The sequence below is a fragment of the Ictalurus furcatus genome, chromosome 23 (genome assembly GCF_023375685.1).
Source record: "Ictalurus furcatus strain D&B chromosome 23, Billie_1.0, whole genome shotgun sequence".
In the NCBI taxonomy this organism is placed as follows: Eukaryota; Metazoa; Chordata; class Actinopteri; order Siluriformes; family Ictaluridae; genus Ictalurus; species Ictalurus furcatus.
The window spans coordinates 19,749,448-19,774,527 of NC_071277.1; the positions used below are offsets into that span (position 1 = coordinate 19,749,448).

At 40.8% G+C, this 25,080-nt stretch overlaps 1 protein-coding gene across 6 annotated transcripts; it reads left to right on the plus strand.

Annotated features, from left to right (window-relative positions):
- Positions 1-173: 173 nt before the first annotated feature.
- rgl2 (ral guanine nucleotide dissociation stimulator-like 2) lies at positions 174-25,028 on the plus strand. 6 transcript variants are annotated; one of them, XM_053611428.1, is made up of 21 exons: positions 174-415; positions 1,269-1,434; positions 11,338-11,385; positions 12,278-12,358; positions 12,678-12,844; positions 12,988-13,041; positions 13,438-13,628; positions 13,839-13,954; positions 16,898-17,113; positions 17,968-18,071; positions 18,407-18,491; positions 19,391-19,447; positions 19,544-19,630; positions 19,734-19,766; positions 19,869-19,990; positions 20,567-20,656; positions 21,621-21,714; positions 22,019-22,246; positions 22,976-23,090; positions 23,523-23,727; positions 24,216-25,028. In XM_053611428.1, the coding sequence occupies exons 2-20, from the start codon at positions 1,273-1,275 to the stop codon at positions 23,702-23,704; spliced, it is 2,232 nt and encodes a 743-aa protein (XP_053467403.1). In that variant the 5' UTR covers positions 174-415; positions 1,269-1,272; the 3' UTR covers positions 23,705-23,727; positions 24,216-25,028. The 6 variants fall into 6 exon arrangements, with proteins under 6 accessions (XP_053467403.1, XP_053467404.1, XP_053467405.1 ...); XM_053611429.1 differs by having other exon boundaries at positions 23,523-23,722; XM_053611430.1 differs by having other exon boundaries at positions 23,523-23,686.
- Positions 25,029-25,080: the final 52 nt, after the last annotated feature.

Consider the following 25,080-nt stretch of genomic DNA (forward strand, 5'->3'; position numbering starts at 1 on the left):
TCCTACTCGAGTGCTAGAGGAATACTGAACGAATCGGTTCTTTTCGAACGGCTCTTGTAAGCGATCCTTGAGAACCGATTCGAATGTTTCGATTCGCACCAAAGTGTCGATTCGCTTGAAGTTGAATGAGTGAGCGTGCTGCGCTGCTGCTCATTCGCCGGGTAGTTACTAGGCGTGCAGCAGACCGGAAGTGCGCCGTCACCATAGCAGCCGGAGGGCGTGTGTGTGTGTGTCTGTGCGCGTGTGTGTGTGTGTGTCCGTGTCCTGTTCAACACGACGTTCACTTCTCCGCTGCAGTCACACGATAACACAGTGACAGGCGATCAGGAGGTGGGAGATATGGAGCTTCAGAGTCACTGACTTCACTACTGACTGAATAAACCACCGGATGGACGCAGTGCTCAGACACTAGCAGGTATTTCTTTTGCTTTCTATCATTTACATTTCTGCCTGCACTTATTCCACTATATGCATGAAGTTTTAGGAGTGACCAGGTTGGTGAGTTCACTCTGATTCACCTTAATTGATCAATTTTGGGGGAAATTGTCATTCAGGACACATCCCTGTCTGAATCCCCCCCACATCAGACATTGGTCTGCCATAAAAGCGTTACAGTTTACAGTTTATATGAACTTCCCGTATGAGTGATGTCAGCAGGAACCTCTGTGAGCCTTCAAAGAGGACATTAGATTCATGTCGGGTGTGACCTACAGTACGGCTGTGCTGCCAAGTCATGCATAAATATATATATATATATATATATATATATATATATATATATATATATATATATATATATATATATATATTTTTTTTTGTCGTTTGCGAACAGGAAGACAGGAATAATAGTAGATGTGTATGTGTGTTTTCTAAAAATGTGCTTTACAGACTTCCAGCAAGGTTTACAGATTACTACCGGTAAGTATTTCTCAGTATCACACTGTGTGAGAGTCATATATCTACAAGCGAACAAGAACTACGGTTAAACGCCTATATCTTCTAACTTCATCTCATGATCATTCGTGAGCGAGAGCTCTGTCTCTGCATCCTTATCATCCCAAACCATCCCTATCTGTACCGTAATCAAAATACCACAGAAGGAAACTGGGAAAGGCAAGGAGGGGTCGGAATTCAAATTGTGAACTCTCTGCCCAGAATAGGGAAATTTAAATCGTGTAAACAAATGTTCCATCAGGCACCGTTGGCTTATCACGCACGGACTAAGCTCTCCTAACCCAACCAATATGTGTGTGTGTGTGTGTGTGTAGCGCCATGCTCCACCGGAGTATGAGGACAGGCGGGGTGGATCTGCCAGAGGTGGGGTCAAAAGATGTCCCTCTCATCGGCTACCGTCCCCTCACGCCGGAAACCGGAGGTCCTCCTGGTCAGTTGGCGAAGGAGAAGGATGCCGGAGAACGCACCTCCTCTTCTCAGGTGAGACGGAAAACGTTTGGGATGGCTGTTCGTCATCCAGGTTGTTCCTCCTTATCATCGTCCTCATCATTGCAGTCGATAAAGTCGAGCACTTGTAACTTAGTGATTCCGGTTCTCTGCCGGATTAGAAGAGTTAGTATGAGTTCCCAATTAAAGAGGCGGTTTGTAACTTTTAGTGTCGCCATAGTTGCTTTCAGAGCTAATTCAAAACATTGAGGAAGCAATCACATGTCACGTATTGAAACGATGTATGCCTCATTAGTTTCTTTTTATGGAAAATTCAGCTTGATCAGAGTTGAACGGTTGTGTTCAGGCTGGGGGCGGAGCTTATTTCAGGGTCAGAAAAATGACAAAAAAAAAAAACAGAAGAAAAAAAAAACTAGGCTGGTGCACTGTATGGCAATACCGTATTTGTAAGCTTTTCAGAGATTGTGGGATAACATTGTAGCATTGCACAATAATAACTTATTTTTAAGACAAATGAAAAGGCATGATTACTTTCTCCAAACACACACATCAATGCTAGCTACACGGCTAATAAAGTGCAGTTTAGTGTAATTTATACTGTACTGCTTCAGGTTTTTGTGAAATACAGCCCAGTTTTACCGCCGTTGCCACTGTGAATGCCTGCCTGCTGTTTTTTTTTTTTAAATGTGTTTCATGTGACGAAATTTGTTCCGATTTAAGCTAGGCTATGTCTAGAGTAAGGTTAAAAACCTTTTTGTTGTTCTGTGCCTCTTCTCCTCTCTGACTATAACAGTATGCCAGACAGTACGGTTCTTATCAGCATAAAGCTGGTCCTACTGCTCATTACCCAGCTGCTGGGTTCTCAGGCAAGCTGTGGAATGATGTGATAACCCAAAAAGACATGCTATATCATGGTACAAGCTAACATGCAGCGATAAAATTTGTTATATTGACATTTGTTCTCTCAGATACCTCTGATACTTAAGTACACACCTAGAACAAAGATTAATCCATAACCCTAAAATATTATTCGGTATGTTTCTATGTACAACCCCAGGTAGAACCCTTGATTATCCAAAGAACCTATGAGGAACCCTTTTAAAAATTGTACCAAAAAAAAATGTATACAAATATTTTTTTTTGCCTTCTTATGATATCCATTGCCCCCCCAACCCCCCCCCCCCCCCGCCTCAAATTAAGGTTTTTAAATCCTGAGTTTTGATGATATATTTACTACACAGAACCATCATACTATACTATACGTTCTGTGGAGAACCTTAAAACATTCAGAAAATGTTCCAATCATTAGGCCTTAAGAAAGCTTTCCACTTTAAACTTTAATGATACAACAAAAATTCTACAGAGAACTTTTATTATACTATTACAGTAGAGGACTATTATAAGACCCTAAAAGGTGTGATCAGATAGAAATGGGAATACACTCACTGTGCGTTCACTGTTGCTAGGCAACTGAAACTAGCAAAACAATGTTAGCTAGCTGCGACATAGCCAATAGTCTGTTATAAAGAAAACGAAAGACATCGTTATAATTAAAACTATATAAACGTGTCAGGAATGTCAACATTTACCTCAGATGTGTAGGTTAATGACTAAGAAAACGCACGTCATGACTGTAATTACACTTAGCATTGGTCGCTAACCTAATTTCCATAGGTTTCCGCCATTTTGAGAAACATTGTGAATAAATGAAGCGATAAATGTCAGAATTGCGGACTGTTCACACGCGTTCTGTCATGAATTCTAGGTAGTCAAGATGATTTTTAGGCTTTTAGAACCATTTTGTGGTGCGTAGCGCTGTTTGTCTTTCAGGAGGTTCAAATAGCTAGTTATGGTTCTATTTGGAGGAATTAGCCACACAAAGAATCCTTAAAAACTCTTTTTTATTTATTTTTTTAAATTACATACGTTCCTATTCACCAATTAAACACTAATAAAAACTCATGCGGTATGAAATCATAGCAGGATTTATAGCTTTATAGTATTCTTGGACCCTGACTTATTTATGAACGATGCACAAAGATATTACTTCTGTATATTACTTTTTAATTAAGGACGCCTAGTAAATGCTATAAACGTAAAATGTGAATGTATTTGTATCACTGTAGTTGTTTATGTGAATTATTTATTTAAATAATTCACTGTAATGACTGAGTAATAAGCGGTAAGATGACTAACTAAGCCATGAAGTGAAAGTTTAAGAGGCTAAAGTTGCGTTAAATGTAACTAGACATCCCAGAAGAGCATTTCTCAGCTCAGTTTCATTGCAGTTTGCGTCTGTTTCATTACTTTTCTCTGCTCAGAGTTCATTTAACACTTTGATTCCACAACCTAAAAAAAGAAGTCACACTAACTCGGTGCGGGGAGATTGCCACGACCATTTCCCTCCTGTCGGGTCACATGACTCGGTGCCTCATGGGTCTAAAGCAATGGGGTCTGGTGTGTAATACAGTGGCTCTTTTGTAAGCTGTGTACTCAGATGACACAGTCAGGGACTTGAACAGTCAACACGCTGAAACTGGATCCCGCACCACGGCTCGGCCTTTAATAAAAACGCCAGGGTGAATGTGTAAATTAGAAGAAAGCCTCAGGTCATACTTATGTATGTCTAGAGCCCCGGTTTGGCTAAAAACAGGCCGCCGATGACCCAGATCGGCTTCCAGTGCGTCCTTAGCTTGTGTGTCACCATCCGCATGTGCAATTCTGGTCAACTGAAATGATGTCAGAGGAAAGCGCATTGCAGGAACTTTACTAAAGGCTGATTAAACTGACGACCTTGAGAAACGTCCTTCAGTGGTCATTATTCCAGACACGTCTGAGAGAACACCGGTCGTATTTATGCAATATTCGGTTCAAGGCTTCGTACCGGGAAGAAGGCTCTTTAAGTGCTCGAAAACAGGAGAAAAATAAAATCACGCGTGAACCATTACATCAGCGAGCCAGCCCTGTAATTTAAGTCTATTAAACATTTTAATACTTTTATACTTGTTTTTGTTAGTACTGAACATTTAAGGTTACTTATCATTTCGTAATATCACATAACAACGTTAATTCAAAAGGAATGGATAAGGGTTTTGTTGTTGTTTTTTTTTCTACACCAGCAATCGTGCTCTAGTTTTCTAGTTTTCTAGTTTTAAACATGCCTAAAATTAATGTTAAAGATCTTAAAAACATAATTATTCATCTACACAGAAAAAAAAAAAAACCACCGTTTAGCTGGGTATCCGGCTTAATAATGGAATAGCCTAATTAATGTTTCATAGCGTAACAGGGCTTCACAAAACGTGCTAGTTTGGTTTTCTTCCCTGTTTATTTCCTGTTTACGTATATTAAACAGCTCTTGTCGTGTATGATTTAACATGTCTGATGGTTAACGATTATCAACCTCTTAAGCGATGTTACACGATGATATAAATCATTCAGAGGAAGACGGTTTGATGGCAAGAGCCGATTTTTGTCAAGGCTGATGGCACCGTGTCGCCTCTCCTGTTCCGGAACTGAGGCCGGTCAATTTTCCTAAGGCAAATATGGGATTAAATATTAAAGGATGCGATCGCCAAGCCTGGATCGGGAGTATTACTCGGATTCACTGAGCGAGTGAGGTAGGGGGGAAAACTAGGGAAAAGTTCAGCGTGAGAACAGAGGAGAGCAACTTGAAGAAACGGGAAGCAAGACAAAGAGAATGGATTCATGGAGAGATGGAGAGAGGATCTGTAAATAACTGTCTGTGATGCTGTTTAAAACATGAATGCTGCTAAAGCAGTGTACATGACTGTAATGTGTGTGTGTGTTTGAGAGAGAGAGAGAGAGAGAGAGAGAGAGAGAGAGACAGAGGGAAAATAGCCACCATGACACAACAGCATGTCCTGTTTCCTGTGTTTGTCCACACTTTATTATGCACTTCCTGTAGCCTTAGACAGACTCACAAGGCTCTTTCAGCACAGTGGGACTTTTATTCAAGGTGAAACCCACCATAAAAGCAAAAAAAACCATATAATGCAATACAAGGCTTTCTTACTGCATTCGACTCTTTGTTTTATATGTACTGTATCTCAAACGTTCAATCAATACACAGGTATTGTTTCGTTTAACTGTAAACACGTCCGTACACAAGATTATTGGTGTTTCATACAAGTGGTCTGTTACGAGTGATTAATCCAACAGTTAAATCATAGCTCATAAATCCTCTACAAATCACCCTGCCCAGCCTTTTCAAACTGTCCATGTCCCAAAATACATATATACTGCTGGAGAGGATAGACGTTCGGTTGGAAAACGCTTTGGTTTTTCTTTAACCATTGTGTTTGGATAGAATGATTTGTGAAATGTGTGTGAAATGGACGAAACCATTCAGCGTAGGGGTGAGTCAAGGACCCCCATTGTTCCGCTTAGCATACAAGAGGTGATGAGAGTAGGGAGAAACCCCTCCCCCCATAAGAGCCATTACAGTTCATCACCAGGGATGGAAAGAGTAATGAAAAATGATACTCAAGTACTGTGAGTAGAGTGAAAATACCCATCCTAAAAACCACGTCCGTATAAGAGAGGCTTGTTTAAAAATACTCGAGGCGTGCGTATTTTAATCGTATAACAGTGCTTCCCCCTTATAAAACTAGCTTACTTTTAGTATAAAACTGAAACCTGCTTCAGATTTACATTGAAAATGGTGGTTATTGATTCAGCAGACGCTTTTATTCAAAGCGACGTACAAATGAGGAAAGACAAGTAAAGTGGAGGACAATCCACGTAGTGCTACCGTATAAGATCTTCACCTGAGTTGTAGAGAAACAGTGCGCAGATTTGAGGTGTAAGAGCCAGTGTGAGTGCAGAATTTAATTTGTTTTCAGTGAGGGGTGAGGAGTGGTTAGGGACGAGTTAGGGGTTTGTTAAGCGTTTCACGGAAGAGGTGGGTCTTCAGCTGTTTGTTTTTTTTGTTGAAGATAGTGACAGATTCTGTGGTCCGGATCGAGGTTGGAAGTTCATTCCACCGCTGAAGGACGGTCAGTTTTGAAGGTTCTGGAAAGTGACCCCGTGCCTCGCTGAGTAGGACTACCAGGCTTCGGTCGTTAAGTGATCGCAGGTTGCGTGAGGGAACATAAACTTCACGGAGAGTACTGAGTCAGGGAGGTGCTGTTCCGGACAAGGTCTTATACGTGAGCATCAATTGTAATTGGTCATTTCATATCCCTAATCAGTACTCGACAATACAAGAGGAAGAACCTGTATGATAATATAAGCTCCTCAAATATCACAAAATTCAATATCCAGCAAGCGTGTAAACGAGATCAGAGCAGGTCCAGATGTTCATCCACAATTAGAAGACGAGACCTCAGCGTCAAACGTACACCTCCGAGTGGGTCTCCATGGCCTTACTTCTCCTCAGCATCGTGCATCTCACCGAGACAGCGTTTATTATACATTATTATACATTATTATACATTTAAGAGGCTGCTTTGAGGGTTAAATCCAGTACGGCACATGTACAGCAAAATCCCCAATGCTTGTAGTGACCTACACGTGAGGCAGAATAAAATAAGAGAACTAACAGAAGGAAAAGTGCTTAAGTGTTAAATCAGTGCTGGACATTTTACTACGTTGTGTGATTTTACTAAGCCCTCATAATCCTACAGTGAGTCTCTGAGGGTTTTGTTGTTGTTTTTTTGTAAGAAAAAACCACAACCCCCTGTTGATCCACTTCTACTTTTTTTTTTTTTTTTTTTTAAATATATATATATAAATCATATACTACAGCTGAGCATTTCTCTATTATCGAGAAGAAAAGCTGAGGAGCTGATGCTAATTGCAATAACAGTGTACACTCAGTTATTATTTTTAGTAATTTATCAGCACATTTGAGGGAAATGTCAAAGTACTTTTTTTTTTTTTTTTTTATAAATAGAGGGCTGGTGAGGGAATGACTGTTTATAGCTGCTGTAACGTAAGCGAGAACAGGAACTTACGTGTACGTGTGGTTCTTGCCTAAATAAAAATGGTCATCTCTGACAGATTGCTATGGTCTAATAATGCACTTCCTGTTTTCTTCTTTGCCTCGCTAAGGTGATAAAATCTGCGTTTATTCCCCCGGTGACTACAGTGAAACTGTAAATACTAGGGCAGGGGTGTAGCAATAAGACTGCGTGCTTAAAGGGATAAATATTCGATTCTAGTAAGATTAATCGCGCAGCTCATCCTGGTGTGTGCACATCTGCGTGACCCTATAGAAGTGTTATCAACACCGTGCTTACAGAGACGTGGCATCCGTCCACGTTAACGCCACACAGAGATGGCTGCTGTGTCAATATGCGCCGCTTACTTAACCGGCTCGTCTTTTATGTCGTATAAGCCAGAGGTGACGCTGTCGGCTTGTAAACGATCACAGGGTTTGCTTTAAAAAAGAGAACAATAAACGCTTAGAGCGACACGTCCTCCGTGAGTGTTTCACCGAGGACGTCACTGTGAAGAAACGGAGCAGAAGAACAATGTCTTGAAAAGCATAATCTGCTTTTTGTCTCCAGTCTGCTCTGGTCTGGCAGGTTTATCCGCTCTGAAGTCAGGAGACTGTGTGTGTGTGTGTGTGTGTGTGTGTGTGTGTGTGTGTGTGTATTATGGGTGTGCCCTCATGACATGAACCTAGGGGGTTGTCTTAGCTACAAGCTCAGGTGTGTTTGTGTAGCTCCACATTGTGTATATGTGTGTGTGTGTGTGTGTGTGTGTGCGAAAGAAGAAAAAAGAGACAAAGAAGTCCCAGCAGAGAGAAAAGTCAAGATAAAAGGAATAAGCGCGGTTGATTCAGCTGAGGCAAGGCTCATGAGGACGCAGTGTTGTTTTTGTCACAGGCTGTGCAGGATTTCCAGGAAGTTGGCAGATCTTCACCAGTCTGGGCTTGTTGAGTAAGTTTCGCGTTCCCATTTTTGCAGCTATAAGAACTGAACCGCAGCCGGGGGGCAGAACTTTATGGCGCATGTCAAGATGCTTGTGCATGTTTAGGATTAATGAATGATCTTCTTTTTTTTTTTCCTTTGTGCTCATTCATACACAGATCTGATGGAAAACCTTTTCGTGTGAAAAGCACGTGGGATTTAGGTTAAGATTTCACTACACTGTACTATAGTATACCCGCGCGTACGATCCAGTAGAGATTCCCATCGTTACGACGTACCTTTAGCTGCACTTTGGACTTTTGGCCTGATTTGCATGATGATAAATTCATTATGTGAGGTTTATTGATTTTTTTTATTGCAAACACGCTGTCAGTTCAGGGCAAAACTTTGAATATATAGAGTAGTGTTACTGTAATGTAAAAAAATGCAAAGCCACAGAGTTTGTATGCAGTTAAAGTAATAGCCGAGTGGTTCAGATTTAAAAAAAACAACAAAAAAAAACAAAAAAACCCCAAATGTTAAGAATCATGGAGGCTGTTCTGGGACATTTACTGTTTCTCCAAGATGCTCGAACAATGAAATGACACTAAATGATTTTATTCATTTGAAGAATTTTTAAAAAAATTTTTTATGTTAAACTCCTCTTTAAAAAAAGTACACTCGAATCTAGAACCCTTAATTTTACATTTACATTGATTCATTTAGCAGACGCTTTTATTCAAAGCGACGTACAAATGAGAAAAATACAAGCAAAATAATGTTCTGTGTTTCTCTGGGGAACATTTTGAAGGTGTTTCCTTGTCAGAAAGAGTTCCAAGTTAGGAAACTAGACCCATTAATTAATTATTCACCTGAAGAACCCAAAGAGGAAAAGGATGTAATGAGCAATCATTCGAAGTTTGTATTACATATAGTACATACCCTATTAATACATGCAGCCTTAGGAGGGGAAAAAAAAAGAGTTCTTCAGATGTTCTTTAGGGGTTCATCCAAAAAGAAAAAGAAAAGAAAAAGGGGGCAACAAAAAAGGTTCTACTTGGAATCATTTAATATTTAGTCTATCATGTGTCTTGATAATTGGTACACTTTTAGAAAAAGGGTTCTCTAAGGGTTGGTTGGATAACTAAGGGTTCTTAGCTTTCAAAAAAGGGTTCTAGTTGGAACGTTTTCTGATTGAGAAAAACACTAGGGAAAAACAGGGTTCTTTAGCAGTTATGTAAAGGTTCGATTGATAATTAAGGGTCCCTAGCGTCGAAAAAAGGGTTCTTCTTGGAATTTTTTTTATATTTAGCTCCAGTGTCTTGGTACGTGTTTAGAAAAACGGTTCTCTAAGGGCTGCTTGGATAATTAAAGGTTCATAGCTTGCAAAGAAAAATGGTTCTAGTTGGAACCTTTTCCGATAGATAAAAATATTAGGAAAAATTTACGAGTTATGCAAAGGTTCCTTTGATAATTAAGGGCTCTTCTTGGAAAACGTTCTAACAGGAAAACCTTATGTTGCAGGATTCTGCACAGACCCAACATCGTTTCCCTCAGAGGGACAACCAAGTCGCAATTAAGGGTTCTAAATCTTTTAAAGTGTAGTACTGTTTGTTTACATGAATCTAGAAATGTTTCGTTTTTAGTCTAGAGAATGATTTTATCTCACGGTGCTGAGTATAAACACTGTACTGAAAATGTAACTAAAACCTTATCAGTGCTTGTGATTGTGTGTGATTGTGTGTGTGTGTGTGTGTGTGTGTGTGTGTGTGTGTGCTAAGTGATGTCATGCTTTGCGTCTCATGAATATTTCATGGTGGAAAATACTGTCCGGCGCCCCGAGCAATTCGATATAACCGTAGAATAATACATGACCACGTTTCTATAGTTCTGCACCCCCCCCGTTTCTTTTTTTGTTTTTCAGCAGGCAGAATGCGAAACAGTTCATCCAACAAACACATTTACATTTTCCCTAACGTGACACACTTTCTAAGAGCCTTCGTGTTAAACGCTGTACAGTTTTCCATTGTTCGTACTCGCCTGCGAGTGAAAGAAGGAATTGTTGGAATGAAAGCGGTGCTTTGTCGCCCTGTGACTGCGCTGCGCTTTGGGTTGTATTCGGAGCGCTGTGTGATTTGTTCTGTGGTTTAAAGTCTGGGATTAACCGTCCAGCTGTTGTGCAGAAAAGTGATTTTCAAATGCCTAAAGTGATTTGGCCCTGATTTACGAAAAAAAAACCCAAAATAAAGAGAATCATTTGTGTGTGCAGTTAGTCGATATTTTGTGGGTGATTTACAAAGGATAACCTGAAAGAAACTTGCCACAGGTGTGTAATTACCTGGAAATATAACCGTCTGTGTGGTGCTGTTACAGTAGTGATGGGGTGGTGTGATGACGTGGATTTACACTAAAGAATGTACCTTTTATCCATTTGTATTTAATGGAAGACGTTAGTTCCTGTTGTCGCTTATGTTATAGCAGCTATAGACAGTCGTTCCCTCACCCGCCTTCCCTCTCTTTATTCTCTTTCTTGAAGTTAATAAGACACGCCTGAAGAGGTCCGAAATCACAGTTTTACCTCTGACTGTTACAAAGCTCTGACACCGGAGACTCCTTCCATACACGTTGGACAAACGCGTGAACGAGGGCATTGATATAAACGTGCGATTTGCAGCTGCGCTACTGCTGTTATAGAAAATTCATCAACACCTTCCGACCAGTCACGATCCAGAATTCGAAAATGTGTGTCTGTTCCTAATGTAAGGAAAATCGCACTGTGGGTGCTAAATGAACATTTTATTCTAAATCTGCATCGGCTCGGACCTCTAGTATTAAAGCGAACACACAACGCCAGGCGTGTTATTTCGCTCATGTGAAAGATACAATCCTGCAGAGATCCTGTTCATAAATGAATGTTTATCACATTTTCTCTCTCTCTCTCTCTCTCACACACACACACACACACACACGCACACAGTGCAATGTTTAATCCTAAAAACACGTATGAATATAACATAAACGCTTTTAATCACAATCACGTCTCTGCTGTGTTCCTCAGGTTGAGGCCTCCCCCATGAATACCACTTGGTACTGTCCACTCAACCTGGTGAGCCCACGTTTCTCTCCGTACAAGAACGTTTTTTCAACAAGAGCAGATCAAAATCTTTTTCTTCAGTGACTAACTGTGACGAATATAGCACTGTTATATCAGGAAATAGGACAAGACATCAAGTATCTGATCTAATGACATCGACATGCTCCAGCAGCCGTTAGCGCTCATGTTATAGCTTCTTACTAGCATTGACTAGCATAACTCGAAAACATGATTTAAAAATTAAACTTGTACAATTTCCCCGATTTCTTTAAATATATATATATATATATATATATATATATATATATATATATATATATATATATATATATATATGTTGGTGTTTGGATCAAATTTGTTAACACACCACAAAAGTCATAGAGACATTCTCAGTATAACCTGACCTCCATGATCCTTTGCTAGTTTGCTAACTTACAGTAGCTCATTTTAGTGAGGAACAAACTCACTGGTTTTGATGCTAACATTATATTTATTACATTATATAAACTAGCAATGCAAATTAAGACTCTGGCACTGAAATCTGTGACTAATGTGAGCTAGTTTACTAGCAGTGATTTAGCTAGCTAGTTGACTAGCCAAGTTGGTCTTAGCGGTAGTCACAGTATTAGGCAGTATTCGAGGAGGAAAGAGAACATGGTAGCATTTCTAAATTCATATTCATCCACATTCAGAAATCCTGGCCTGGTCCCTAGGCCATTTTAGTCATTTAATGCGTGCTTGAAATAACACTGAACAGTGTGTTATTTCCTATAGATTATTTTCCATTTGGTTAAAGTGACAGGTTCAGTTGGGACTCGGGAGGAAGTTTTGAACGGACCACAGTTCACGTCAGTTTGAAACGATTGTTATCATTGTTGTTTATTCATTTTTATCTCTGTATCAGTCCACCGTTTCTGAGAAGGAGGAGGAGGGCATCATCTATACGGTGATCGTGAAGCCACAACACGGCGACCACAATACGCAGGTAAAACCCGCACGCGACACAAATGAATTATACACTAGCGAATCTTTGACTAGCAGCTAAGCTGTTAGCGCTGTCGGGTAGGCGAAATTAAATGACGCTCGAACCTCACACTTCCCGAGCCGTTTGTTTTTCCACAAATCGAGGAGGTGAAATACCTTATTTCATGCACGCTGTAAAATTTAATCCTGCATTCATTGACATATTTAATCAATGTCCTCGTGAGCGATGGTTTTTTTTAATACCCGAGTACTGTGTACCGACGTCACTGTCGCTGCGCTAAAATTTACACGTCGCGTTCACACACACTTTCACGTTGCAGTCGTCATGTCACCGCTCGCAGTGCGTAAAGGCCGGGACAGAGGAGAAGCTGGTCCTTCACCTCCTGCACTCCTTCTCCATGGAGGACACGTCCTTCATCTCCATTTTCCTCTCCACCTACCGCTCCTTCACCACCACTGAGAGGGTGCTGGACATCTTGACGGACAGGTAAAGACCAGATTCCGGCGAAAATCGATAAAAAACGCCGCTGTCATGTATGTACACACGAGTTGATTTAGTGCATCGTATGTTTAGTTAATTTGTACACTGTGAACTGCTGTGACATTTATTTAGCATTTTCGGTTATTTAGGTTGGGAAATCCACCAGGAGACAGCGGCAGTCCCACCCGCCAGACCTTCAACAAGTGAGCGTTTTTGCTTCATTGAACTCTTATTGCAGTTTCTCATTATCGCACAAGTCCACGAAGGCGTTATAAAGTGGCGGTTTTGTACATGTTCAGTAATCCTCATGGTCCCTTTATTATCTGTTAATGGATTATTAATAGCAGAATATTGGCTATTGATAAGAATTCCTTTTTAATAAATGTCTTTTATGCATTTTATATCTGTTTATTTAATGTTATTATGTTTTGCGCTAAGCATTTGTTTCTGTTTGGCAAGCTTAAGCTTATGTATCCCACTTTCAACTTGATTACATTCAAGTGCTAAAAATAAGAATCAAAATTATTATTATTATTATTATTATTATTATTATTACAGAGATTTCTGACACACACCTTTGTCTCTCTGTGCATGTTCAGGGCAGTGTGCACCGTGTTCAGCACGTGGCTGAGCGAATACCCGGAGGACTTCCACTCACTGGGTGAAGCCTCACGCCTGCTCCGCCTCGCACCCCTGATGCCAGATCAGACGGGGTTAGAGGTCAAACGTCGACTGCTGAAGATCGCAGAGGAGCTCAGTGAAAAGTCCCTGATTCATGACGCTACTTCAAGTAAAGAGACATCTTTACGCCCAGTGATCTAGGAACTGTTGTGAAAAAGAATACATTAATAGTGTCAGTTCTGCTTTTTAACAGAAAACAGAAAAACCTGTTTTTGTGTTAAAAGTTTCAATTTAATTACATTTAAAATGAAATTTAATTCAGTTTTATTTAAATATGGTTTTCTGATGAGCATACATAAACGTACTTGCTGTGTTTTAGATGCTGCAAATAGTGTGCAGCAAACATCATCCCCTGACCCTTCAAAGTTCGACGCCACCAACATCCTGGCTCTTCCCTCGAGCATCATAGCAGAGCAGCTGACCAAGATCGAGACGGTGAGTCTTTCAATTTATACACGGATCCTGAATCCTGTGCACTTTCTTTCTCTTTAAGTCTGTCTTTTGTTTCATTATTATTAATAATAATAATAATAATAATAGTAGTAGTAACAGTAGTAGTAGTAGAAGTAGAAAGTAATATTAGTAACAGTAGTAATTACAGTAGAAGTAACAGTGTTAACAGTAACAGTAGTAACAGTAGTAGTAGTAGTGGTAGTAGTAACAGTAGTAGTAGTAGTGGTAGTAGTAACAATAGTAACAGTAGTAGTAATAGTAGTAACAGTAATAATAATAATAGTAATAGTAGTAACAGTAGTGGTAGTAGTAACAGTAGTAATAATAATAGTAATAGTAGTAACAGTAGTAGTAACAGTAGTAGTAACAGTAGTGGTAGCGGTAGTAGTAACAGTAGTAGTAACAACAGTAACATTAGTAGTAATAGTAGTAACAGTAGTGGTAGTAGTAACAGTAGTAATAATAATAGTAATAGCAGTAACAGTAGTAGTAGTAGTAACAGTAGTAGTAACAGTAGTGGTAGCGGTAGTAGTAACAGTAGTAGTAACAACAGTAACATTAGTAGTAATAGTAGTAACAGTAGTAATAATAATAGTAATAGCAGTAACAGTAGTGGTAACAGTAGTAGTAACAGTAGTGGTAGTAGTAACAGTAGTGGTAGTGGTAGTAGTAACAGTAATAGTAACAACAGTAACAGTAGTAGTAACAGTAGTGGTAGTAGTAACAGTAGTAATAATAGTAATAGCAGTAACAGTAGTAGTAGTAGTAGTAGTAGTAGTGGTAGTAGTAGTAACAGTAGTAGTAACAGTAGTAGTAATAGTAGTAACAGTAGTGGTAGTAGTAGTAACAGGAGTAGTAACAGTAGTAGTAACAATAGTAACAGTAGTGGTAGTAGTAACAGCTGTGGTAGTAGTAGTAACAGTAGTAGTAACAATAGTAACAGTAGTAGTAATAGTAGTAACAGTAGTGGTAGTAGTAACAGTAGTAATAATAATAGTAATAGTAGTAGTAGTGGTAGTAGTAACAGTAGTAGTAACAGTAGTGGTAGTAGTAGTCACAGTAGTAGTAACAGTAGTAGTAACAATAGTAACCGTAGTGGTAGTAGTAACAGCAGTGGTAGTAGTAGTAACAGTAGTAGTAACAGCAGTGGTAGTAGTAGTAACAGTAGTAGTAACAGCAGTGGTAGTAGTAGTAACAATAGTAACAGTAGTAGTAATAGTAGTAACAGCAGTGGTAGTAGTAACAGTAGTAATAATAATAGTAATAGTAGTAACAGTAGTGGTAGTAGTAACAGTAGTAATAATAATAGTAATAGTAGTAACAGTAGTGGTAGTAGTAACAGTAGTAGTAACAGTAGTGGTAGTAGTAGTCACAGTAGTAGTAACAGTAGTAGTAACAATAGTAACCGTAGTGGTAGTAGTAACAGCAGTGGTAGTAGTAGTAACAGTAGTAGTAACAGCAGTGGTAGTAGTAGTAACAATAGTAACAGTAGTAGTAATAGTAGTAACAGCAGTGGTAGTAGTAACAGTAGTAATAATAATAGTAATAGTAGTAACAGTAGTGGTAGTAGTAACAGTAGTAATAATAATAGTAATAGTAGTAACAGTAGTGGTAGTAGTAACAGTAGTAGTAACAGTAGTGGTAGTAGTAGTCACAGTAGTAGTAACAGTAGTAGTAACAATAGTAACCGTAGTGGTAGTAGTAACAGCAGTGGTAGTAGTAGTAACAGTAGTAGTAACAGCAGTGGTAGTAGTAGTAACAATAGTAACAGTAGTAGTAATAGTAGTAACAGCAGTGGTAGTAGTAACAGTAGTAATAATAATAGTAATAGTAGTAACAGTAGTGGTAGTAGTAACAGTAGTAATAATAATAGTAATAGTAGTAACAGTAGTGGTAGTAGTAACAGTAGTAGTAACAGTAGTGGTAGTAGTAGTCACAGTAGTAGTAACAGTAGTAGTAACAATAGTAACCGTAGTGGTAGTAGTAACAGCAGTGGTAGTAGTAGTAACAGTAGTAGTAACAGCAGTGGTAGTAGTAGTAACAGTAGTAATAATAATAGTAATAGTAGTAACAGTAGTGGTAGTAGTAACAGTAGTAGTAACAGTAGTGGTAGTAGTAGTCACAGTAGTAGTAACAGTAGTAGTAACAATAGTAACCGTAGTGGTAGTAGTAACAGCAGTGGTAGTAGTAGTAACAGTAGTAGTAACAGCAGTGGTAGTAGTAGTAACAATAGTAACAGTAGTAGTAATAGTAGTAACAGCAGTGGTAGTAGTAACAGTAGTAATAATAATAGTAATAGTAGTAACAGCAGTGGTAGTAGTAACAGTAGTAATAATAATAGTAATAGTAGTAACAGTAGTGGTAGTAGTAACAGTAGTAGTAACAGTAGTGGTAGTAGTAGTCACAGTAGTAGTAACAGTAGTAGTAACAATAGTAACCGTAGTGGTAGTAGTAACAGCAGTGGTAGTAGTAGTAACAGTAGTAGTAACAGCAGTGGTAGTAGTAGTAACAGTAGTAGTAACAATAGTAACAGTAGTGGTAGTAGTAACAGTAGTAATAATAATAGTAATAGTAGTAATAGTAGTAGTGGTAGTAGTAACAGTAGTAGTAACAGTAGTGGTAGTAGTAGTAACAGTAGTAGTAACAATAGTAACTGTAGTGTAACAATAGTATAACTGAATTTAATAGTTTATGTGAATTTACTCTACTTTTCCATGAAAATGGAATAAATTATAGTTAATACAGTTATCTTTATTTCAGCAAACATTTAAATAAACGTTAAAATATTACAGGGTTACCTTTGTAAATTTCTTTACACTTTTACTTGTATTACGTGTATTAATGCTGGTATTACGGTTATAGCTTCTTAATATTAGCCAATGCAGTAAACAATGTTAGTTAAACAAATTTAATCTGATCCTCTAGGAGCTGTTCCTGAAGCTGGTGCCGTATCACTGTCTGGGCTCGCTGTGGTCTCAGAGAGATAAGAAGGGCCGCGAGGGTGTGTGCTGGTCGGTCCGAGCCACGGTGCGTCAGTTTAACCGTCTGGCCAACGCCGTTACAGCCTCGTGCCTGTGGCAGACGGAGCTGAAGACCCAGCAGAGGACGCGCCTTCTGGAGAAATGGATCAGCGTAGCCGAGGTTCGAGCGCCTCATGAGCACTTTAATCCTCAGATTTCTGTGCACTACTCAGCAGTGGATTTATTGATCCGGGCCATGTGAGCAGATTACACACCAGTGCAACTGCGTGGATCTTTATTATTGCTAGAATTCAGCTTATACGGTTTAGCTGTGAAGAAAACAATTCCCAAAACCGCATGACATCATTCTGCGTAGAAGCGAATCCACTATATAAAGTAACAGCTAGCAGCACACTATCTTCTCCCACGAGTTAGTGCACGAGTATGTGATAACAGGAACTCGAGTGTTGCAATCGACTCGACTCAGAAGTGGGAAGTCTGAACTCGGAAGCCTAGACAAACGCCTCAGACGCCTCTGTGATAGTGTGTGTTTAGTTAGCAGCAAGCTAGCCAGCTAACGTTAGTGATCACGAGTTTATGATTATGTATTTACTTTCTCAAAACACCGAGCAGTGTTGTAGATTTAACCCACTAATGTGTCTGGGGTGACTGATCGAAAGTAAATACTACTATAAACTCTTTTAAAGGAGTAAAATGATGTTTTATGTACTGTTCATGGTGTGAGCGGCCATGTTGACACGAGTCCATCTGAGTCCTTCTGGTTGAGTACGAATTCCAAGTTAAGGGGGTGTTTTCTTCGGTTATTCGGTTACGACTCAAACAAAACGTGGATAAGGTTCATTTCTGGCGTTTGAAGTTCTAGCTATAAACCTACTCTTATTTCTAGCTCTGTTCCACTTTGCATTATTTTGGTGAACGATCTTCTGTGCTTGTCATGGAGTCATGAGGACGCTCGGGTCATCCCCGTATGTCTAAACGTCGTTTTTTTTTTTTTTTTTGGTGTTTCCCGAGCAGGCGTGCAGAATCAGGAAGAACTTCTCGTCGTTGTACGCCATCGTGTCCGCGCTGCAGAGTAACCCCATCCACAGACTGAGGAAGACGTGGCAGGAGACGGACCGGTGAGTGTCTCGTCTCTGATCGCACGGGAGATAACGCCTCAGGCTCGGGAAACAAAATCCCCTAAATGTCTGAGACGGTTTTAACCCTTAAAACTCCCCGGAGCTGTCAGTCGGGTCTACACCAGAGCCGGGCGGAACAGTTTGGAAAAGTATCGACGTTTAATTACCGTTTACTTTGTTTACACGCAGTTTAATATGGTTTGAACATGAAAAGCCTGCCCTCTTTTAGTTTTTAATTCAAAAGTCCTTAAACTACAGGTGTGCTAGACCTGTGCTAGTTTGGAATCAGGAAGACTAAAAGCTGTATGTGTGTGTGTGTGATGTGACACCGACAGGGAGGCGGTGAAGCGCTACGAGGAACTGGCGTCCATCTTCTCGGAGAAAGACAACTACTCGCAGAGCCGAGAGCTGCTCAAAGAAGTGAGTCGTGTACACGGAGACAAAGGCTCGCATTCAGACGTTACACGGGATCTCACACGCGCCATGTCGCACGTGACGTACACGTGTCCAGATAAAAAAACAAACAAACAGGCGATTCGGATAAGATCTGATAAGAGCCTGGACGGTGTGTTTTTGTGCTAGCAAGAGAGCTAATGTGGGGGAAAATCAATGCTCGAGTTAGCATGAGCGATCAGCAGACTTAAAAACACCCTGATGTGTCAGTAGTCAGTATGTATGCGCTGACTGTGCAGATATTTCTGCATACGGTGGTCAGTTTCTGTATCGATTCACTAAAAGACCAAAATCACAAAAGCAGTAGGCAGGAACGCTGGCTTCAGCTCCGTGTGGACGTCTTTAAAAGATGGCAGAGATACTGTTACCCCGCCACTGTCCGTTATCTTTCGACACAGCGCGCTCTGAAGCGTTTTATTCCTCTCATATCACGGCGATTCGCCCGCGATTACAGTTTTCATTTAGTGAAGAATGACACGTCGTACTTTTATATCCGCTGACGGTTCCGTTTCACGTCGTGGAACTAAAATGAGTTCGTTCCCGCCATTACGTACGTCACAGCAGCTCGTCACGTTTCCGAGAAACCGCGAAAAGTGTCAAATCCTCTGTCCTGAAGACGTTACAAAGTGCTGACACCGGAGACTCCTTCCATAAATGTTAGATAAAGAATAACAGCGAGTATTAGTGAGAACGAGGGCCTTGATATTAACCTGCCATTTGCAGCCGCGCTACCGTCAGAGCCGTCGTTTAGAGAAAACGAAATCGACCGACGCCTTCTCTTCTGACCAATCACAGTCCTTACGGTAACTAAATCAAACACGTATCGTACCTCTCGCTCTTGATTAATACACTTTGATGTTGCGCAGGAAGGCACTTCCAAATCTGCTAACCTGGACACTAAAGTCAACAACAGAAGACACACGGTGAGTGATAATCAGTGATGATGAGTTCTCCCACTCACGTAAAGTGCGGATAAAAGCCGAGAAAAGAGTACAAAAACGTCCGTGTTTATTCTGCAGTCCAGTGCTCAGGGCACCGTGCCGTACCTGGGCATCTTCCTGACCGACCTCACCATGCTGGACGCGGCGGTCAAAGACAGACTAGAGGTGAGACACGCACCACGGACGCCATCAGACCCGACATCGTTCATACGTCAACCCAAAAAAAACTTATATAACTCTGTTAATATAAATATTCGATTTTCCTCAGAACGGCTACATCAACTTCGACAAACGGCGACGAGTGAGTTTTATTCCTTTCTAGTCTTGCTTTGCTTCATTTTTTCGGAAGTGTATCGGAAATGGACTTTTTTTTTTTTTTTTTTTTTCTTTCTCGTCCCTGAAGGAATTTGAGGTTCTGGCTAAAATCCGTCTCCTCCAGTTGTCCTGCAGAAACAGCACCTTCCGTACGGACGAGTCGTTCGTGCACTGGTACCACAGCGTCCCCGCGCTGACCGTGGAGGAAAGGTGAGCGCTGACGCTTTCTCAAAATCGCAAACGTACTTTCCCACCACTGTAGACTTACTCCCGATCGCACACGTCCTCGTCACTTCGTCTACCGTCGCGTAACAGGGACGTGTGGGCGGAGCCAGAAGTAGTTAGAAGTAGATTACCGATGGCTTGTCGAACGCTCGTCTCCGTCTCTTACGGCACGGCGAGCTTCACGTCAAAGCACGTGCGGATTCTTATCCACTATATGCGCTCACTACATAGGGTGTAGCGTAACGCCACTGTAGCTCCTCCCTGCTGCATTATACACGAGATCTGAGAACAAAATATTCGAAGGCACGGAAAAGGAGTCACTCATTCCGCTGTACTCTGTGTACGATATTAAAGTATTGGCGCCCTTGACCCTTCGTGGGTTACGTTTTTAAACGTTGGGGTTATATTTGACTAATCGCTAGTCTTTGAATCCCCAGAGAAACCCCTCCTACTTTCGAGGGTAGTGTTAGATGACGTTAAACATGTACCGGCACTCAAACAGGTTAGGGAGAGTTTTTGCAATGGGATCAGTTTGACGTGATGTGTGATGTTCTGATGCAGCTACAGACTGTCCAATCTGATCGAGCCTCAGGGGGAACCGGGTCCAGGACGTCTTACACATCCTACCGTTATCATCACGCAGTGTCCTGAGTAAGCATCTCTCTCTCTCTCACACACACACACACACACACTCACTTTATAATTCTCCTATATACTTGCCCACTCTGTAACCCACGCAGGAATAGATGTGCTAAGCTGCGAGGCGGTTTTTAAGCGTAATTAGACCGCATTCTGTGTGGAAAAAGTACAGAACGCGCAATTAAAGCACAACGCTTTCAACAACACGCAAGAATGCACTTCTGTCTGTCGTATAATCGCGTCTGAAGAACGAAGGATAGCGTAAAAAAGGGTGGAGAACCTCGAGTGTGACTCATCATATAATCCATTCGATATACTAAACTTCGGGACATGAACGGAGTCCAGTTTCGTGTGATTATCATTTTTTTCCCAGCTCCCAACACCCACGTATAAATCAGCGTAGTGCATGTTGCTTGGACCGAACAGTCAGCGTTGCCAGGTGCGTTTAAAATGGAAATTCATTTTCATAGATGCTTCGTGTTTCTAACAGCGTGATAATTCTACTGGTGAACGAACTGGTGACATCACTAAAAGAACTCGTGCGAATCGGTGTTTTTACAGAAATACCGGGGCTGTCTCAGCTTAAAAATGGAAAAACGTGTACAAGACACAAATACCAACTGATACAAGTATCAATACCACAGTACATAAGAATTAATCCAAAGGAGTGTAAAATGTACAACACATAAAACATTTAAAACACCTACATCGTGTACTACAGCTATATAAATTAATTTGAAAGGTAAAGTGTTTATTCAGACAGTGCGGTGTATGCGGAAATCTGTGTGTGTGTGTGTGTGTGTGTGTGTGTGTGTGTGGTCTCGAAAGCCTTCCTGTATTAGAGCTCTTTGTCGGGGAAATCCACGCGTTTTCTGTTTGTTCAGGATAAATCCCGTAGACGCCGCACGCTGACGAGAGTGCGGTTTGTAACAAATTAGATTGTTCTGTTCTCTCCCTCGTTCTCTCTCTCCATCAGCACTCTCTCCGCTGTGACAAGCTCGGGCATGGATGCTGATGGAATATTTGATTTCCCTTCGCCTGTCAATCATCTACTCTCCAGGCTTGCCAAGGTAAGGACCAGAGAGCGCACCGTGATTGAATTCTGTCACTCCATTGAGTTATTTACACTCATATCATCGCGTTTAATCTTCACTCAGCACTTTTATATATATTAGTTTCTGTTTTTTTTGGATAAAGGACGGTTTCAGATAAAATCCAAGAGAATTGAACTCTTCATGCTCTTCCTTGTCTTTTTATCTCCTCTTTCCTCGCCTCCATGGACCACCTTAAATTCCTTTATATGATGTCAGTAAGTATAATTATCATTGTCCCTCTTATTTCCACCTCCGTTTTTGGTTTTGTTTTTTTCTTTAGCACATGAAATCCCCTTCCGTTTCCTGTCTGGATGTCGAATCGTCCTCTCAACCCACTGACCCCACCCCCACTGCATTGAGCACACCTAATAACGTCTCCAAAACCCATCGGCGCTCCGTCTCGTGTGGAAACGCGCCGTCCAATCACGCACCGGAGGCGGGGCCAGACATGCGAATCGTCAAGATACGGATGGATTTACACGATGGGAATTTATACCGCAGCATTCTGGTACTGCCTCGTAACCGCAGCACTGTTCAACAATCGTTCAGCAAATACTGACGTAGCCGATCAAAGACATGCCATGTTTCTTTTTTGTTGTTTTTTTACTTTTGCACAGGATGCTAACGTACAAGGCTAATGTAGCTAACAAGTAAGGCACACCTATAGCCACCGGTTTTTACATAACGCAAACTGTGTTATTGCTGTAATGGTGTAACATCATGTTAAAATAAATGAGCATGTCTCTAAAACACATACATATTCTTTAAGGTGTACCACAGGGCTCTATATGTGGGCCATTGTTATTCTCCTTTTTTTTTAAATTTATTAATTTGCTGACATTAGATCTAAATAAGCTTGGAGTCAGCTTCCAGTTCAGTTATGCAAAATGTACTGCTATTTTTGCACTGGAGCTACAAGGCTAATGTACTGTAAGCGCCAAATAAGAAATACTTATAGCCACCAGTTTAGCGTAACGCAGACTGCTTATTTGTTCGAGAGATAGACTTCCCATTCATTTTAGCCGCATTAGCATCGTAGCTCCAAATGTCAGACCCCAAACAGAGTTTGAAATGTAATAAAGACTTTAATATCTCTCTATTACAAACACTAGCGCACAGCAAACTATGGGTCGTAAATGAGATCTGACACTTTATTTTTTTCTGTGCTGTATTATTACTGTATTATCAATCTTCTCTTTTTTTTCCCCCCCGATTTGTTTCATTTCTCTCTCCTCAGGTTAGTAGCAACGACAAAAGTCCCACTGTGATCAGCTCGGCCTTAGAGAAGCATAACCAAGACCCCCGAGAGGCCTCCAAATACGAGCTCATCCAACTGCTTCCTGAGGGAAAAGGTAACACTCGGACCTCTTCCTCGTCCTGTACGTCCTTAACATTTCGTAGTCAAAAAAAATTTCAGTCCTTTTTATTCATAAGTAGGCCTTATCAGTTAGTGTAATGGAAAATCTGAGTCAGGAGCGAAAAGTTTGCACCCCCCATTGTTTTTGTGTGGGAACTAGGGAAGACCAGTTGATATATATATATATATCTGGATGTCAATTGAAAAGTTTGCATCCCCTTTTCAAAAAGTTTGCAAACTACGACATCCAGATATATACATACTTTTAATATCATTTTAATACACTACATGAACACTCCCGCCATTTTGTTACCTGCCATAATAAAGAGACGCTTTTTATTTAACCTCTTCTTTCCGTGGGTGTGCAAACTTTTGCACTTTAACCTGCATGCTAACACGAATCCTCTTTATTTGTCCCAACGGACAGAGCTGACAATACCCGCCACAGGAAATGTGTTCTACGCCATGAGCTCAGCTAGCACGGACTTCCTGTTGAGGAGACGAGGAGGAAGCACGCCGGTGGATTCGCCGTCGCTGAACAATGAGACCTGCGCAACTTTTCCACGAATCAAGGCCAAGGGGCGGAGGCTGGTCCGAGCACTCTTTTAACACAACAGAGACAAACATGTGGAGTAACGTTTCTAATAAAATCCCATAGTGTGTAGTAACATATGGGAGAAACGCTTAAAGGGATACTCCAGTGTTTCCGTTTTATCTTTTAACCGAATCTCGAACTATGACGTCTGTCGTCCTCGTGTGATCACCTCGGACAAGAAATTCCACACGGTTCCCTGAAGCCAGGGGAAGACAAAAAAACTGTAATGGAAGTCTTAACCGTCATGGTTGGAAAATTACACGAAACTCTGCTAAAATATATATATATATATATATATATATATATATATATATATATATATATATATATAACAGCTGGAGGTTTGAAGTTTATCGAGTAGCACAATTTAGAAACGTGTCGAAATCGGAGTCCGTGGTGATCACACGTCCACTAGACACGCGGTGTTTAGATATTAGGTTAAACCCGTTGGAGTATGACTTTAACGTGATTAACGATGTAAATCGGCTGCCTCGGCTAAATTCTGCACTGGTTTTTGCATTTCAGAAGTTCAACTAGGACAGCGACGAGAACGAGAACGACGCCACGCTGCCGGCGTCGCGGCTTTCTACCTCGAACGGACCCATACCCTTATTAGCTTCAGCTAATCCGTGAAAACGCCGCATTATCGGCGACAAGGAAACCACGACTACAACTCCACCACTCACGTGTCCAAATGCACGTTAACGTCCTCCTGAGACTTTATTATAAGCAAAAAAGATTAAAAAAAAAAAAAAATCACTGCCACTTTGTAACCAAGTATGCAAACATGAGGTTCTGACTAAAGCTTTTAAAGATGTCGATCTAACAGCAACCCATAACACTGTCCACGTTTAGGATCTCGGTATCCACGCGGCGATGAAGCTTTCGGTCGTTTATTATTAAGGATGTTGGATGCACAGAGCACGAAGCTCACGGAGAGATGCAACACTAAGTAAATAATCTAGATTTTGAATGTGTTATGAATGTAAACGTGTACAGTAACGCTCCGGTTCTAGCTTCAAGTCAAAGCTGTCTCTCGCGTTCTCGTGAACCCTGCGCCGCTGACGTGCGTCTGCTCCGAATGCTCTTGAAGTCTGGTCCGAACCGAAGCACTCGAGCTCTCGGCTCAGCGCAGGGCAGAGGAACCGGGTCTGGGGTTTTTTTTTTTTTTTGGTAACAAGTGCTTTGTTATCAGGTGCTCTCGCTTCTGCCGTGTTGCTCAGGATAAGCTTACGTTGTACATTCACCTCTGTATAAATAAATAAATAAATAAATAGCTGGGTTTATGCACAAATGTACACCATCTATTCTTGTACGCAATAAATTTTCATTTTGATACAGTACGTGTCGGCTGTTTGTGTACCGCGCTTGTGTTGTATATGAGGAACGG